The following is a 17751-nucleotide window of genomic DNA, read 5'->3' as shown; positions in this document are numbered from 1 at the left end:
AAAATGTACTCTCTATTTTTTTTAAAGAATTAAAAAAAAAAGATTTATTTATTTATTTGGGATGGTGAAGGAGGGCACTGAGCCCAGAGCTCAATGTAGGGCTCCATCTCAGGACCCTGAGATCACAAACTGAGTGGAAACCAAGAGTCAGATGCTTAACCAACTGCACCACTCAGGTGCCCCAAAGAACAATGGATGCTTAAAATAAAGCAATATAATTATTAATTAAAGCTATTAAGTGAGTAAACTAAAACAACTAATTAAGTCAATAATTTAAACAATTAAAATAATCTAATTATTAATTTTCCTATTAGAACATATTTAAAAAAGAACAACAATAAATCCAAATGATAGTTTCAATTGTTTTATGTGATTTATGATCACTAATCAGTTAACTGAGATTTCAGTCACCTAGTAGACCTCTCAAGCAGCTGCTACCTCAGTGCCACTTACTCCAGAACTTGCCAAGATTCATACACAGTGTAGAAGGGGAAATGGCTAGCACCGTAGCACCCAACTAACTCTGTTCACATAAATTGCAGCCAATACTCTACTTCAGGACTTTGAGGGATGGGAATAGTAGATCCTCCAATGAAAAACTGGAAATCTCTTGATTTAAATACATTTACCTATTTCTTGCAACGATTAGAATTCTAAGTGATTTTAAAAAAACAAACTTACAATGCATTTGTCAAAGTTCCTTTTGACAGTCACCAAAACATTTCCTAATGTCGTACTCAGAAAAGAAGCAGGGTCTACATTTTGTGCAGTCCACACATGATGACTCATCTTGACAAGCATGTAAAGGGAGTTAAAGCTATCACTTTTATCTCCTAATGCAATTAGGTTGTTCAGTTCTGGCTCAATACAGCGAAATATTTTAATCATCATTTGACGGATCATATCTTTCCTGTTCAGAAAACACACAAAGTATAGGAATTTATTACAGGTTTCTATAACTTTAATCTTTATTTTTAACTTTAATCCACAGTATATACACAAAATAACTAAAATTTTATATCTTAATTAAAAATGTCCATTCATGATGAACAATTTCATCATACAGCAGTTTCCAACATAAAAATATTTTTTGAAGTTTTATTACTCAAAATATAACTTTGTATCATGTGTAAAGCTGGATCCTGAAATGTGCTTTGTAATTTCTGAGAAATATCCTGCAATTCAAATGCTACTTCTTACCAGCAAACATTAAAATTGATTGCATTTTTGTGTGTGTGTGTGTGATCACTACAGCAAAAAAGAGCTAAAGGGTCAGACAACAGGACGAATTTCAACTCAGACCTTTAAGGCACTGGGCAGACATGTCAGTGTTCTGAGTGTTGTGAAATACCAGAATCATCTGGCTCCTCAGTGAACAGTACTCCTTCTTCCCTTCAAAATAAACAACGGATAGTAACAAATACATACTCAGATGAAACAGGCAGTGGCACACCAGCATTATGCTGCCGGGAAAATGGTCCTCCATCGAGGTCCTCTGCTTCAGTCTGCAAAAATTATTCAGGTACTTTACATAATAAAAGACCAACAATTTGACTAGTTTATATAGCAAAAGCCTGCTCAGTCTTAAAATTCCTAGGAGAGAATAGATTATGAAAAATAATGATTTTTAAAGGTAGTATTACTGATAAAACTATATAATTTAGTATGTTGTTTAAGAATGTTTATAAAATGTTTTGTTCTTAGATTTTATCTGAGAATTATTGTGGGCTGAGAAGATAGGCTTGTGTGTCCCATGAAGGGAAAGTGTGGACAGAGAAATTACAGAAGGCTCTGAGGGGCTGTGGGAATGGGGGGAAGGTAGCTCAAAAAAACCCAGAAACAACTTTTAAGAGAGAATTTTAAAAATTAAAGAAATCTCATTAATCATTCAAATAAAACTCTGGCATTAAAAAAAATGCTATTAAAAACCCTTAGAGGGGCACCTGGGTGGCTCAATTGGTTAAGCCTCTACCTTTGCCTGAGGTCATGATCCCGGGATCCTGGGATGGAGCCCCACAAGGCAAGGGGCCCTCTGCTCAGTGGGGAGTCTGTTTCTCCCTCTCCCTCTGCCTGTGCTCCCCCTGCTTGTGCTCTCTGTTAAATAAATAAATAAAGTCTTAAAAAAAATTCTTAGGCTAACAAGCCAACTTACTACCATCATCATCTATAACAGCAAATTCATTTTATGATTGCTTTTTTTATGTTGACTCTGTTTTTTTAAGATGACCTGATATTTTTTTCAAGTAAGCTTTACACTCAACATGGGGCTCAAACTCATAGCCCCGAGATCAAGAGACATAATGCTCTATCAACTGAGCCAGCCAGGCATCCCAAGATGACTTTAATTTAAAAAATCACTTTATTTGCATTGTGCTTTTAAGTTTTTCAAAATATTGCAGCAGTCTCTCATTTCTTACATATGTGCCACCTGAGAGGCATGCTGAATAGGGATTATTATATTCATTGTACAGATAAGGAAAACTAGGGATTAAATAATTGGTTTAAAGTCTCATAGCTAGTTAGTAACAAAGACATAGGAAAGATTCAGATTTGGGGCTTGTTTCTTTCTTTTTCTTTCTTTTTTTTTTTTTTTTGCTAGACCATGGTATATACACTGAAATATCTTTTTTCTTTTTGGCAATTATATTTTTTCTTTATGCTAAAATTGCTTTTTGAATAATATTTATTACAAAGTAAATTCAGACATTTTCCCCTCACTAATTTAGAGGAGTATTAAATCTGATGCTCAAACTCTAACTATCACTGTTTTTTTATTATCTTCTGGTATGATAAAAACTACTGAAAAAAATCCTTACACTGTGAATTTTTTCTTTTTTCTCTTCTGATATTGAAATTGTGACAATAAATTAATTAGGCTAATTATACTGCAGATCATAAATATTAGCCAATAAATAAATGTGAGCCATACCATAGTTCCAGGCATACTTTGATGTTGCTGTAGTTTGAAAAATTTACTTATGAAGTCCTGTTCTGCCAGACACAAGGGCTCTAGTTCACTTAGTACCTGTTCAAAGATCTGAAGAAAACAAAAATGAACTGCATCAAATGCTTAAAAAACTGCCACATTTAATTCACTTTTCTGTAGGGACCATAGATACTTTATCTATAATTTCAATAGAATCCCAAAAGCAACTACTCCAAGATTGATAGGATGATGCAGAAGTATCAAGGCTTAACAGGGCCAGGCATACCTAAAATAAAACTCACAATAATGATTCACTTGAAATCTGCAAAGAGGAACACAGAGATAAACTTTTTAAACTTAATGCATTGCAGAGAACAGTTTAACTTCATAAAAACTGTTATTTCCTCTTTACTTTGTAGTTGGCTCAAAGAACTTAGAGATGGGGATCCCTGGGTGGCGCAGCGGTTTGGCGCCTGCCTTTGGCCCAGGGCGCGATCCTGGAGACCCGGGATCGAATCCCACATCGGGCATCCCGGTGCATGGAGCCTGCTTATCCCTCTGCCTATGTCTCTGCCTCTCTCTCTCTCTCTCTCTATCATAAATAAATGAAAATTGAAAAAAAAAATTAAAAAAAAAAAGAACTTAGAGATGCAAGCACTTAATCATTTTTTCATGTAATGATTTATAATAAATTCTAATAAAGCTGTTATATCAATGAATTGATAACACACAATTCAGTTGCCATCTGACTAGTATTTTTTTCAGATTCAGAATTCTAAAGTAAGATATGGTTAATTCATAGAGTCAACAAAGCCCAAATCCTCAAACATACTTAAAGCAATAACTGCTGTTAGAAAACAAATGTTAATATTTAAGACATATTTGTTCCTTTATTTTACCTTATCAAATTTGGTCCTGTCGGCAACATCGAGATCAGAGGCAGACATGTTTCCCATATCCAACAAAGAAGATGACTGAGATCTGCGATTCCCTGAACTCTGAACGCTGAGTTTATTTAGACTAGAAGTAGATCCAGTTAATTTCCCAGAACTTCCATGAAGACCTAAGAAATAATAGAACTTTGAAAGTTGTGACCTTATGGACAAAAGACCCATAGCGTAAATGAGGGCTGTCTTCTACTGTCTTCGTCTTCAGTGCTCATATCAGTCATTGCACAAGTCTACTGCATGGGGTGGGGGTGGGGGAGCTGTAGAGTGTCCTGCTCTCTCATCAGCATTTGTGCCCTATTCTTCAGCATACTGTAAAGAATAGTGAAAACTACACAGATCTACAGAATAGGACTAAAGGGGTCTCATAATCTATACCTGGCCCAGTACCATCAAAGTCACCTGATATTTCCAGACTAAAGTAGATGGAAGATTTCCTTCCTACTCAAAAGACATAAATACAGATGAAGGCCAATGACTCCTTAGTGTACTAGCTAATGTGACTTTTTAAATTTTTTAATGACTTTTTTTAATTTCTGAAGAAAACAGCCATATTCCAATATTACTTGCCTCCACATTAAGTGAAAATATTGGGTTGAACCATATAAAACTGCTAGTACTCGATCATTCTTGCCCTACAAAAAGTCAATTACTATGATTCAACTTAACACATTCCAGAACCCCGAAACTCCGCTTTGTTACTGCTCTGTTCAGTAAATGAACTGATTAACTACAGTTCTTTAAAAACTAAACAAAATGAAGAGAAAAACACCCTTAAAACTTGTTATATTCAAAATACAACTAAAATATGATAAATACATCATGAATTATATATTATGAGACATCTTTGAGGAAAAATGGAAGAATGTGGCTGAATATTCTACATACATCAAGGAATTAAAGGCTTCCATTTTTACAAGAGAATGTATTTATTTTTATTCAGAATTAAATATAAACAATTCTTTTAATCTTCTAAGATATTTCTCAGTTAATCTATATTATTTGTTGATGGTCAGAAGACACATGAAGATCTAATAAGGTCAATTAAAGATAAACTTTGATTTCATTATACAAATCTGACCATAGCTATAAGAATTCTTACAGTTTCTTTTTTTTTTCAAAGAATTTTTTATAGTATCTAAACACAGCCTGAAAACAGAAGTTTAACGGTTAATTAAGCCTTTTCATAAATTTCTGACTACCTACCATATATTTCTAATTACATTTCTTCATATAGCCATACCACTACCATCATGTTGGTTTTCTTTCATTGAACCTGTCAATCAATATTTTTGGTGTAACTTTTTTCAAGACAAAAAACTAATTTCTAGACATTAAACAAACATGCATTGAGAATACCTACTAATACACTAAGCATACTCACTCTCTGTTTCCTGTTTGACAGCACTTTCTTTTCGAGGCAGTGTAGCTGTGATGGATTAGGTTGCAAGCATCAAAGACAAAGACAAGTTAATAAACTGCAATTTGCACAAACCATGCACAAGAGGAAGTTAAAGCTCTAGTTTAAAAGACACATGCAAAGAACCATGAGCATCAAGTAACAAGAGGTGCAACATATGTTTAGTTGGTCTGCTACTGTTTGACAAATTCTGAGAGAAAAAACTTTACTAGTCTACTAAAAAATTCAGGTAAAAATATTTATATCTGTCAGCCCTTTTCCCAATATTTTTAAATGATTTTTTTAAGTTTATGAAGCTAGTGTACCTAAAATTTAAAAGACTACATTTTTAAGTCTTGTTTTCTGGAAAAAAAAAATCAAACAGTTCAAGTAAAAGTGTTTTTAAAATTTTTAAAAAGTCATTTTATTTTATTTTATTTCAGTCATAATAGGTGTACTCTTTAATTCCCATCCCCTATTTCACCCACCTCCTCACCTCTCCACTGGGAACCATCAATTTGTTTTCTATAGTTAAGAGTCTGTTTCTTGATTTGTCTCTCTTTTTTTTTCCTTTGCTCATTTATTTCCTAAATTTCACATATGAGTGAGATTATATGGTCAAGTAAAAGCTTAATAAAGTGAAAATTTATTAGAACGAAGTTGTAGACTTAGACATTAAGTACATCAACAATCTCATGTCCTGAGAACTCCTGAGAGGAGTCTCCATTGTACTGAACAATATTATATTACATCTGATAAAAAATGAGTGGGACTTTATAATCATTTCAAAATATCAAGCAGAACTACTTAGTAACTGGCTTTATGAACATTTACAATGCAAAGTATATAACAAAATACTAATTATCAGGAGATGGGTAGGTAGATGGAAGGGTAAGGCCAAAGGAACAGGCCTAATACAGGAATCTGAGCAATTTTAGGGTCATTTGGTATTTTTTTATTCTAAAACTTCTCTCTATAATATTTATTAGAGCTATTGTAGAGATCATCTTATGAAACATTCTAAACTCAAATTAGAAGTTAATGTGAAAGCCAAAGAAATTATAGAATGAAAGAGAAAATTAAAGAATATAACTATAACCTGGAAATATTTTAAAAATAGAGAACGTGTCAAGTGTCAGAATCCCTGCCAAACTTCAAGGAATAGCCCAGGTAAAAGCTGCTAACTTGTCATACCACGGATATGTATATCTTTGCAGCCCTAGCTATATTAAGCTCAAGAGAGCCTGAAACGCCAAGGCTAGACATTAAAGTGGTAAGAAGGGATTGCACTAGAGCTACTAGCTGGTCAATTTGAATAGTACCTCCTGGTGGCCTTAAGGTGTCACTAGACTAAGTTCACCAGTTTCAGAGCCTGACACTTTATACACTTTTTTTTGGTATCTAATAAAGAATACAGTTACTAAAGTCGTGCCAATTAATTATAATTTGGGGCTCAGAAAAGCTATATTATTTATCAGCAACAATATTCAGCTTATCTTTTTTTCTTTTTTAAGTAGGTTCCATGCTGGCTGTGGAGCCTAGTGCCTGAACTCACGACCTTGAGATCAAGACCTGAGCTGAGGGATCCCTGGGTGGCGCAGCGGTTTAGCGCCTGCCTTTGGCCCAGGGCGCGATCCTGGAGACCCGGGATCGAATCCCACGTTGGGCTCCTGGTGCATGGAACCTGCTTCTCCCTCTGCCTATGTCTCTGCCTCTCTCTCTCTCTGTGTGACTATCATAAAAAAAAAAAAAAAAAAAAAAAGACCTGAGCTGAGATCAAGAGCAGGATTCCCAACCTATTGAGCCACCCAGGTGCCTCTTCAGGTAACCTTTTAAATATCTTTTTTTTTTTTTTTTAACCTTTTAAATATCTTTAAATAATCTCCACTAGACTGTAAACTTTATGAGGATAGGGTCTTTGCTTATTGCTGCATTCTCAATACTTAGCAGTGCTTATTATATAATAGGTAATTAATATTTATTAAATGAATCTTCTAGCCAGCACTGAATTCAGTCTTGTACTCAAGATTCCTTTTGGAATCAACAAGATTCTTAGTTTAGTGGAGAAATACAAAATGAAAAATAATTTTGATGTACCACTTTTAAGGTTTTGGAAAATTAAATACAAGGGAGGCAGTAATTACATAAATGCATATGTTAAGGGACTGAAATAATGTGTGTGTTGTCCTAGCTATAGAAAGAAAAAAATTGGTGATTTAAAAAATAATTTCTAAATTTCCTTTGCCTGCCATTTCATTAAGTACATTTGGAGAATACAAGGAGAAAAAACCCCCACCAAAATATCAAACATGGTGGGGGGGGGGCTTGCCTCTGAATTTATGAAAGCAAAACTGTAATTAAAAAAGGCAATTATGTACATAAAGACCTTATCACAAAGAAAAGATATTTGCTGGTATTTTAACAGTATTCTGAATTACTTGAAGTAAAGTGATAGTCAAGAGTGGATCAAAGAGTATTCCCCTAAATCTCTATGACTATGCTGACTATACATTTCTTTTTATTTTTTTATTTTTTTTAAAGATTTATTTACTTATTTATTCATGATAGACATAGAGAGAGAAAGAGGCAGAGACACAGGAGGAGGGAGAAACAGGCTCCGTGCTGGGAGCCCAACGCGGGACTCGATCCCGGGACCCCAGGATCACGCCCTGGGCCAAAGGCAGGCGCTAAACCGCTGAGCCACCCAGGGATCCCCCTACATTTCCTTTTATAATGTACTTTTAATCTGACTTTCTATTCTTATTAGCATCTGTGTCCCAGGAAATTTTTTTTTTTTTTTTTTTTTTTGGTGTCCCAGGATTTTTAGAGCAAATAAAAACCAAAAAAATTTAAATTTTATTTACAATTATTTCATTTTGGTTGACAAATTATCTTTCCAAAATTTCAGGTTTCTATTTTAATTATAATGTCTATTAAAAATTAATTTAAACACAATTTGAATAACTGAAAAGAGATTTAAAAATTTTTTCATTCTACCGTATTTAGAATTTGAGTCATCTGTATTTAACTTGTCCTCTGAATTGTTTATTATTTAGCTTTTCTTCTCTTGTAGCTGATGATATCAAAATAACTGAAATTATGATTTTCTAGTGCCACCACGCATCACAAATTACTCTCTTGTTATTATTTGATACATAAGAAGAAATGTGATTTTAATGCTATTTTAAAACTATAAAAGTGCCTTCTAAACTTCTAATTTAAAAATATTTTAAATGAGATAATTTAAAAACTTCTCAAGGGGAAGAAAAAGAAAATTTAATTTTCAGGTTAATGCAATGATACCATTAAGATACTATTATACTTGTTTTAAATTACATTCTTGTTATGTCATTTATTTCAACTGAACCTCAGGCTTGATAAACTATTATGATACTGGGATTAATAACCTCCTAAGGAAATAATTTTTTGAAAGATGTCCTTTTTACCTCCAGTTTTCATATACTCTAGAAGAGTTCTCTCAAAATAAAATGGTTCACTAACAAGTGATGACAAATATACTAAATGAAAACATTAAACATGTAACTCAATTAATATGCTGCTTACTAAAAAAAAGCATAACATATCCACAGTGAAACATTAACAAGGATATAAACACAGTGCTGTTTAAGAACAATTAACCTTTAGGATGAGTTAGCATTTCTGTTTCCAAAAGCCTATGGTCCCAAGATTATTATCAGTATCTTTACCTAAGTGTTAACATATTTGTACACAGATTCAAAACATTTCAACAATCTGGACTAGTATAATCAATATATTAGAGTTGAATTAAAAAACAACAACAATGAATTACTAAATAATTACCCACTAAAGACAGTCTTCTCTGTCCTAAAGGGAAAGAATGGAAAGATGTGCTATCAATTTCAGTCTTGTTTCCTGATTACCAGAAGTTGCTCAGGGCATAGGCTCCTTTCAACAAGCAAATGCTAAACTCATTATTCTAAAGGGGAACTATGCAGACACACTCAGTACACATTGTAGCCATTTAAGGCCAGGTTTTGACTTGAATAGGCACAGAACTCATCCAAAAGGAACTCCAGAGATGGGTACATGCAAGAGCAGAATGTGGCCTCGGCAAATCCCCTTCCTGGCAACTTGATACTTTCACTGGTTATCTTTTCAAATCATGTTTCTGTCCACTTAACACATTTAAAAGCAACAAAAAAATAACATGCTTGAAAAATACCTTTTTGGAAAAATAAGGTATAATCACAGAAATTTGGGTGACATTTTATAACCCCTTAATGAGGGGAGGAAACACAAACTTTCTTTTTGATTCAAAATAGCCAGTGAGAAGTAAGAAGCCAGGAATCACTTTCATTTCCCTGTAAAGAGCAATGACTTAAGAGATCAATGACTTGCCACCAACTGTTTAAAAAGGCCTTTTAGGAAGTTGGAAACTGAACTCTCAAAGTGTCTCTTAGCCTAATACTTTGTCTACCAGATTGTACTTCGTTTTCTTGTCAACTGCTTTTCCTATGAATAGATCCTTCCATTTATGGGATGAATATACAATTGCCATCAGATTCATATACTACAGAATTTTAGTAAAAGCCGTATCTACAGATATATTTGTTCTGCGAAATAACTATAAATCCATCCAATGCATTAGACTTACTTTTTCATCAATTCTACTGTATCTTCTTCCACCTTGCTCTAAAAAGTCTCAGAATTATTAGTCATAAATAAAACCACTTTTAATGGACTAGAAAACAATGAGCTGAGGTGTCTAAGCTTACCAAACTTCTTGCTTTCTTTAGTTGTGCCAGTCATCTTGATCTTTGCAACTTCAAAGAAATCTTTAATTTCTCTCTCATATAGTCGTGATAAATAATCCATGTAATTCTTAAAATAAAAGTAACAGGTACTTCTTACTAATAAAACAAATGTAACAATTCTGTCCCCCCAAATCCTTCGTGCTTGCTTTAAATTTTGTGGTCTAAACTTCTGATGTGTTTCATAGAATATAAAAAGTCAGCTGTTTTCTGTCTTAAAAAAAAATTGAACAGGCATCAAAAAAAAAAAAAAACAGCAATTTACAAAACTATGAAGCCAAACATAATCACACTTATATTTTCATTTTTATGTATTATCTTTCACGTATTTTCGAGTTGCAATCATAATGTACAGGATATCTGGGTCAGAGTAATCAGGTTTCTCCCATTTCACACTTTAATGACTATACAGTGTTATGCTTTGTTGATGTACTGCAATTCAGTAAACCAATCCCCCAGCTCAGGCCACTTAAGTGGTTTCAATGTTTTGCTATGATAGACAATGTTATGATAAGCTTTTCATCTTTTTTTTTTTTTTTTTTTTTAAGATTTTATTTATTTGAGAAAGAGAGAGGAGGAGGAGAGGGAGAAGCAGACTTTCCTGCTGAGCAGGGAGCTGGTCTGGAGCAGATTCCAGCACCCTGGGATCACGACCTGAGCCAAAGGCAGACAATTAACAAGCCACCCAGGTGCCCCAAAGCTGTTCATCTTTAATGAATTGTTTCTTGAGAATAATTTCCTAAGGGTGAAAATACTGGGCCAAAGAACATGGCAATCTTTTTAATTATTCCTCCCTACTGCCATGTTGCTTTATTATTTATTTTATTTTATTTTATTTTATTTTATTTTATTTTATTTTTTTATTTATTTATGATAGTCAGAGAGAGAGAGAGAGAGAGAGAGAGAGAGAGGCAAAGACACAGGCAGAGGGAGAAGCAGGCTCCATGCACCGGAGGCCCAATGTGGGATTCGATCCCGGGTCTCCAGGATCACGCCCTGGGCCAAAGGCAGGCGCCAAACAGCTGCGCCACCCAGGGATCCCCGCCATGTTGCTTTTAAAAACAATCATACTAACAGACAGTGTCAATGGCAGCAAAGGAGTACATTCAGTTTTAGTGTCCCCTATCAACTTAGTGTACTAAGGTATATCAAAATAGGTTATTTCCAATAAACTGTCAATAAGCTTAGGGTATTTTAGGTATACCAAAATATATTATTTTCAATAAGAATCTAATTATAACTAATATATTTTATAGCTTTTACAATTATTTTTTAAAAAACAAATTTGATTTATTCTACCTCAAATGGAAACATCTATAATTTAGCATACAAACTCATCCTATCTGCTTATTATCACATAAAAATATTTTATGCTCTCAGGAAGGATTTTTCAAAAGTGGGAGAGACCATATATTTTTCCAAGTCCTAAGAGTTAAATGCCATACACAGTTTGACTAAATTTACATAAATCCACAGCAGAAAAACTATACTTGGCTATTCTTTTGAATTTATTATGGACTCTAAGCCTCAGCTTCCTTTATTATTTCAAATTAATACATTCCATTTTAGAGCAGGTTTATGTCACTTTAAATATCAGGTGAACCTTTCAAAAGATATATATTATGTGAATAATTTGTATACTGACTCATAGTTTACTACTGATTTTCTTAGTTTATAGGTATATCCTTATAAAATAGTATTTGGATGAAACATATAAATCCTTGGTTTTTCAATTTGTAGGCCATATATATATATTTCCCACATTGTCTCTGTAAGAAAATATAGTCAAATGGGCAATTCTTTCCCATGAACATTGTATAAGTTTAAAAGCAAATATAAATGAAAATATACCTTAAAATTAATTCCTATTTCATTGGGTTGTCTCATTTTTTCAAGTTTAAATTCTCATAAAAATATTAATCACTGCAAATCAGTAAATAGCTGACAAACAGGAAATCAGCTTCACACAATTTGTGAAATCTTCATCAGTGGTTTCTACTCAAATCATTCAACATTTAACTATCCATGAGTTTAAATATTGTTGTCTCAGGCAGTCTTTTTTACTTTACATGTATGGTCTTACAGAGATCTCTGTATTTTATTTTTACTTTACACAAACAGCACAAACAGGTAAATTCCATACAAAATAGAACTGAGGTTGACAGAACATGTCTGAATAATCTTTAAGACTGTCAACCTCAGGAGATTATTAGGAGAGGAAAGCGCATTTCCTTCCCAAGTATGGATGGACCATGTCTATTATTGACTGCCCTACATGGATAACCAGAGCCACAGACAGGGGTTGTAGTCCTGGGCAGGAAGGAATTTTGGCAGCTGAGTTATTTTCCAAAAACTCTAATTATGTATACTAAAAATCAGGACTTTGCTTAGATTCAGCCCTAAGCAGAGCTGGGGCAGTGCCCAGTGATTCTTATCCCTTAAAGAACAGGAAACAGGCTTTTCTTTTCTTTCCTGCCAGAGAGCTGTGTACACCCAACCAAGTGCAAACAGTGTCTGCATTTAATTATTATTTCTTACTAAAGAAGCTCTGCTTAGTCTGTTTCATTCTTTCTTTCCTTCTTTCATTCCTCTCTTCCTTCTTCCTTTTTAATAAAATTCCTGTTTTTGAAAACTTCAGCAACCAAATTAGATTATGAGGTAAAACTGTCAAAAGTTCAAACCACAGGATCCAGTAACATTGCTGGGAAAAAAGTCAATTTCATTTAAAAAGGCTCATTAATATTGTCAATCAAAACTATACTGTAAGCAGAGAATGATTCCATAAATCATTGCTAGGTTGGCCATCATCTTGTTTCTTCACTTAAATTACATTCATGAATACTGCATTATATATAAAGATAGAGCAATAATACTCACTGAGAACACAATTAGGCAAAAAGCTTATTGATTACTTTACTTATTTGAATATTCACTAGGGGACAAAGCACTTGTTGGCACAAAACTCTTAAGGAGATATAATAATGTTTAATTATTCAAAATATTAATCCTCCTAAAACTTCAAAAGGCAAAGAACTCCAGTACTGTAAATATTTTTCCTTAAGATATCTCCAAATCAGAATTCTGTTGAATGAAAACAAAACAAAACAAAATATAACACAACAGTAGAGTTGCAGAATACTTAAAAGACTAATTCTGAGGAACAAAAGTAATCTTACCTAAAATAGCTGGCCAGAAAAGATGTATATAAACACCTAGGGATACTTATAGTCTTTTTGAAAAGCATTTTTAAAATTATACTTTAAAAACATTATTTATTTTACCAAGGTCTAGGTCCCCTTTCTTATGATCTCAGTTTGGAAGTTAAGGGAGCCAGATCTCACTTTAAGTGAACAAAGGCACTTTTGAAGAAAAAACATATACTGATAAGTAAGAATGTCCTTTTGCCAAACATGTTCATAGTGATACACTGATAGGAATGTACAATCTGCTTTTTTATTACCATCATAGTTCTCATAAATTTCTACCTAATCCTCTGCCTTCTGATGAAGCATGAGCCTAACACAAGAGGAAGTTATAATAATTATTTCAGTAAGTATAAAGATAAAGTGGGTTCATGTATAAACATTAGCTTCCTGAGAGAATAATCTTCATTATAAAACACTCTGAAAGAGAGCATCACTTTTGGAATAAAACTAGGAAAAATTTTTGCTAGCAAAAAATAAGATGATTTTGCTAAATTATGATAGGAAATTTTTGATCATAAGTACATGGGTTGAAGGGAAGAGCTTTTATATTAACAATCTCAATATTCTTGTTCCCATTCCAAGAAATATAACACATCACTCTTTCCAATTCCAGAACATCTTTTAAAGTTATATTTTCTGCATAATTAAATTATTACCAATTATTAAAATAACATGCATTATTTAATTTTTAACTCCAAATTCATAAAAACTTAAAAGATTTTACATGTTTTTCAAGGGTATTTCAGATTTTTAAGTAACTGCTCTTATGTCCAATATATAAATATAGCTATTTATATATTTGAATTAGGTAGCAATTCTTTAGCTCTCTAAGTGACATGATCAATTCCAATACTAAAGGTCACAAGAGAAATGCCAGAAAAGTATTGTATCCATGGCTCCCTGCCACAATGGCCATTTATTAGAGCTAAATCAGATCACGTCATTGAACTGCTCAAAGCCCACCAAAACCCCCTCTCCCATCTCCTTCACAGTAAAAGTCACATCCTTACCATGGTATATGGTCCCTTCCCCACTTTTCCTCTCCTACCTTCCTTCTAAGGTCCTGTCCCTGGTCCTCTGTGCTCCAACCACTCTGCCTTCCTTGCTGCTGCTCTCCAGTACAACAGGCATGCTCTTGTTGCATGCTCTCTTGCCAGAGATCACCTGTATTATGCCTGGAAAGCTTTCCCCAAGAAACTCCCACTGCTCATCCTTTTTTTTTTTTTTTTAAGATTTTATTTTTAAGTAATCTCTATACCCAACATGAGGCTCAAAATCACAACTCCAAGATCAGGAGTCAAATGTTCTACCAACCGAGCCAGCCAGACACCCCTTACTCTTGCTCATTTTAAAAATCTATGCTCAGATGTTTTCTACTCATGATGTCTTATTTGAAACTATAGCCTTCCCCCAGTCCCAGCATTCCCTGCTTTATTTTCTCCAAAGCACTCAGCAGAACATTCTGACATACTATACAACTGGCTTTTTGGTCGGTCTTTCTCCACCAAAACAATGCACAAGGCAAGCATTTTGCCCGTTCCTTCAGTGCTGTATCTCTAGCACTTAGAACATAACAGGTTCACTTCATACATGAATGAATGACTTAAAACATAACAGGTGCTCAATTCATATATAAATGAATGACTCATCTTCTCCAATTGCTGATGTTTCTGGCACTGCTCTTCTAGTCTCCAAGCCTACAAAGTTTGGCATTATCCTGTCTCTTCTATCCTTGGAGTCTCTCTTTTGGTTTCTTTTCTTTTTTAAATTTTTTTTTCTCTCTTTTGGTTTCTATTCTCTGTTCCAACCACTATCTTCCTGGTTCAGAGTTCATTTCATCCGAATTATTATACTAGGTTCTTAATTAATTTGCCTCAATTAGTCTGTTTCCATGTATGAGGAGCAATGCTGTTACGTCTCATGGCTCATCTTTTCAACAAAATTCTTCTCTGCTTCCAGAATATGAAATTTCTGCTTCATAGGCTTGCATCCTCATTGTCCTGACAAAAGGGCGTATTTTCCCACTGTTGTCTGCATGCCTTGTTCCTCATCCCTGGAATGCTCTTTCTCCTTTTTCTGGTTTATCTAATCCCATTCATTATTCAAAACTTAGTTCAAGTCCAATTTCTGCCATGAAGTTTCCCCCCATGGCTTTAGGATGGAGATTTCTCTTTTTTAAACTGACATGCATTTAAACTAATTTTCAGTTTAGCACTTAATTTTTTGCTGATTATTTTAAGTATAACTGTTCTTCCCAGTTATTATGTAAGGCTCTTTAGAAGTTGGGCTTGTTTGTTAGGCCCTGTGTGCCTGGAATAGTGAAATGCTTAATAAAGAGGCACTCTGCACTGGCTTAATTAAACAGATTATCAAATCTTAGAGGGCAAACACCTCACTTATACATCTTCATAGTCTCTAGTTTCTATTGCATATTAAGAAACTCAGGAAATAATTATTGCATTTAATTAAATTGAATGAAGCTTAAGGCCTATCACTGTATTAAACTGAAGTTCAAAATTTAGTTCTTCTTTACTGAAGCAAATAAAATAAATGTTGTGCCTGGTTAATGAGCACTCAGAAATTCAATTAATTTCTGCTTTGCTAAGAAGGTACTACAGTACTTCAAATGTCACTTGGAGAACTAAATACACGACCTCTCGATTCTAGAAGCTTATGTGCCATATTCAGTGAGTAACTGATATCAAACTCATACCTTTGTTAGTCCCTCGTATTTTCCATAATCTGTACTCTTTAGCCACTCCATCAACTTGGCATATCGAAGCAAGTCTCTATGAAATGGATGATGATTGGGTAAAGCCAGTTCAACAGAGTGCTGAGCAAGAGTTGAACTCTGATCATGACCCTACAGTGAGTAAATAAGTAAATAAACACATTGACAGTAAAAGAAACATGCTATAATTGAAAACTCTTAACAATGACCAAATACAGTCAAAGAAAAGCAAAAGAAGATAGAAAGATAAAAACTGAGTACTTACTTGTCTTCTTTATCATCCTGTATAAATCTACTGAACCCCATCACCATAAAATAATCAGAAACATGCAAGAATGGCACTCTGATAAATCAACTACTCATTTCATCTTCTAAAGGCATTGACAATGAATGTTTTAATCAAACTTGTTTCTCCCACACCATATTATTTTACAACTTACTAAGTAAATAAACCTCATGATACAACTGTACTGAGAAACACAGCAAATATAGAAGTCATTCAAAATGTATTGTCTATATCTATGGTATTTCCATTAGTTTACAATATTTAAAATAATAAAGACATATAGGATACAGAATTTTAGAACTGAGAAGCACTGCAGATGATGATATCCGGGGCTTTCCTGGATAATCTTTAATAATAATGTAATTTTAGTTTTTCTAGTCAATTGTTAAATAACTACATATGATTTTATTTTAAAATGCTGACAAAACTTTTATGTAAATAAATAAATTATGAGTCAGTCTCAGATGATGCATCCTGAGTTTTGTTTTGAAAAATATAAGTCTGGAAGACCATCTGATCCAATGACCTTATTTTCTAGAAGAAACTGAAACTTAAATGGTTAAGTGATTTATTCAGGTCACTCCGGATGTCAGAACTGGAACCTCAGTCGAGTCTCCCTTCTATTTTCTTTTAAAAACATATCTAATAAAATCATTTAGCTAGACTGAAAAATTGCAAATGCCTACTAATTATTGGTTTCTAAACAAACAAACAAACAAACAAACACAATAAAAATCTTCCCAGCTCTCTTTGGAAACAATTTAGCTCTCTTTCTCTACTACTTGGTCAATATTTGTCATGGAAATCAAAGCCAGTGTCTAAGAGATGAAGATTGAAAGACTAAAGGAGTAGATTCCCTTTGAAAACATAAGTTCCCAAGAATAAGGAAGGAAAAAACAAGATAGATTTATTCAATGTCATTCTGACTCAATCTAATTTGCCCAGTCAGAAGTTATTTTTTAGCATTCTATTAAAATGATACAGTGATTGAGTTTTGGGGCTGGTTAACTCATTTTCTAGGAAAGTTACCGAAATCTGATTATATATGTGTTATATTAGCTGACATAAATTAGTTTACAAATATCCTGAATTTAAATTCTTTTATCTATGTTTACTTTTTAAAGATTTTATTTATTTAAAAAGAGAGAGAGAGAGAGTGCATGGGGTGATGGGCAGAGGGAGAGGGAGAGAGATAATCTCAAGCACAAATGCTGAGCACAGAGCCCGATGTGGCACTCTATCTCATGATCCTGAGATGTCTACCTGAGCTGAAATCATGAGTCAGACCTTAACAGATTGAGCCACTCAGGTGCCCCTGAATTTAAATTCTTTTAATTTAAGAGTTTCTTTCCTCTAATTTATATGTTTTACTACATACACAAAATAAGATAGTGGTCATGAATTTTTTAAACAATTTCTTTTTTTTAAACTAAAGCAGTTGACAATTTTATTTTCACATTTCA

General features: G+C 33.7%; 1 protein-coding gene across 8 annotated transcripts in view; it reads right to left on the bottom strand.

Annotated features, from left to right (window-relative positions):
* Positions 1 to 17751, bottom strand: part of EXOC1 (exocyst complex component 1) — a 67264-nt gene that overhangs the window by 15368 nt on the left and 34145 nt on the right. For 4 of the 8 annotated variants that reach the window (XM_025435517.3, XM_025435521.3, XM_025435519.3 and 1 more), the window contains 7 exons: positions 15985 to 16134; positions 10030 to 10135; positions 5258 to 5302; positions 3826 to 3989; positions 2930 to 3037; positions 1429 to 1505; positions 682 to 910 (listed from right to left, as the gene is read on the bottom strand). In XM_025435517.3, the coding sequence (XP_025291302.3) occupies positions 682 to 910; positions 1429 to 1505; positions 2930 to 3037; positions 3826 to 3989; positions 5258 to 5302; positions 10030 to 10135; positions 15985 to 16134 (879 nt within the window). The remainder of the gene's footprint in view (positions 1 to 681; positions 911 to 1428; positions 1506 to 2929; positions 3038 to 3825; positions 3990 to 5257; positions 5303 to 10029; positions 10136 to 15984; positions 16135 to 17751) is intronic. The other 4 variants (XM_025435520.3, XM_025435523.3, XM_049092972.1 and 1 more) reach the window with 1 other exon arrangement.

This window comes from Canis lupus, chromosome 13 (assembly GCF_003254725.2).
Source record: "Canis lupus dingo isolate Sandy chromosome 13, ASM325472v2, whole genome shotgun sequence".
Lineage (NCBI taxonomy): Eukaryota > Metazoa > Chordata > Mammalia > Carnivora > Canidae > Canis > Canis lupus.
This window is presented reverse-complemented; position numbering and strand designations above follow the sequence as displayed.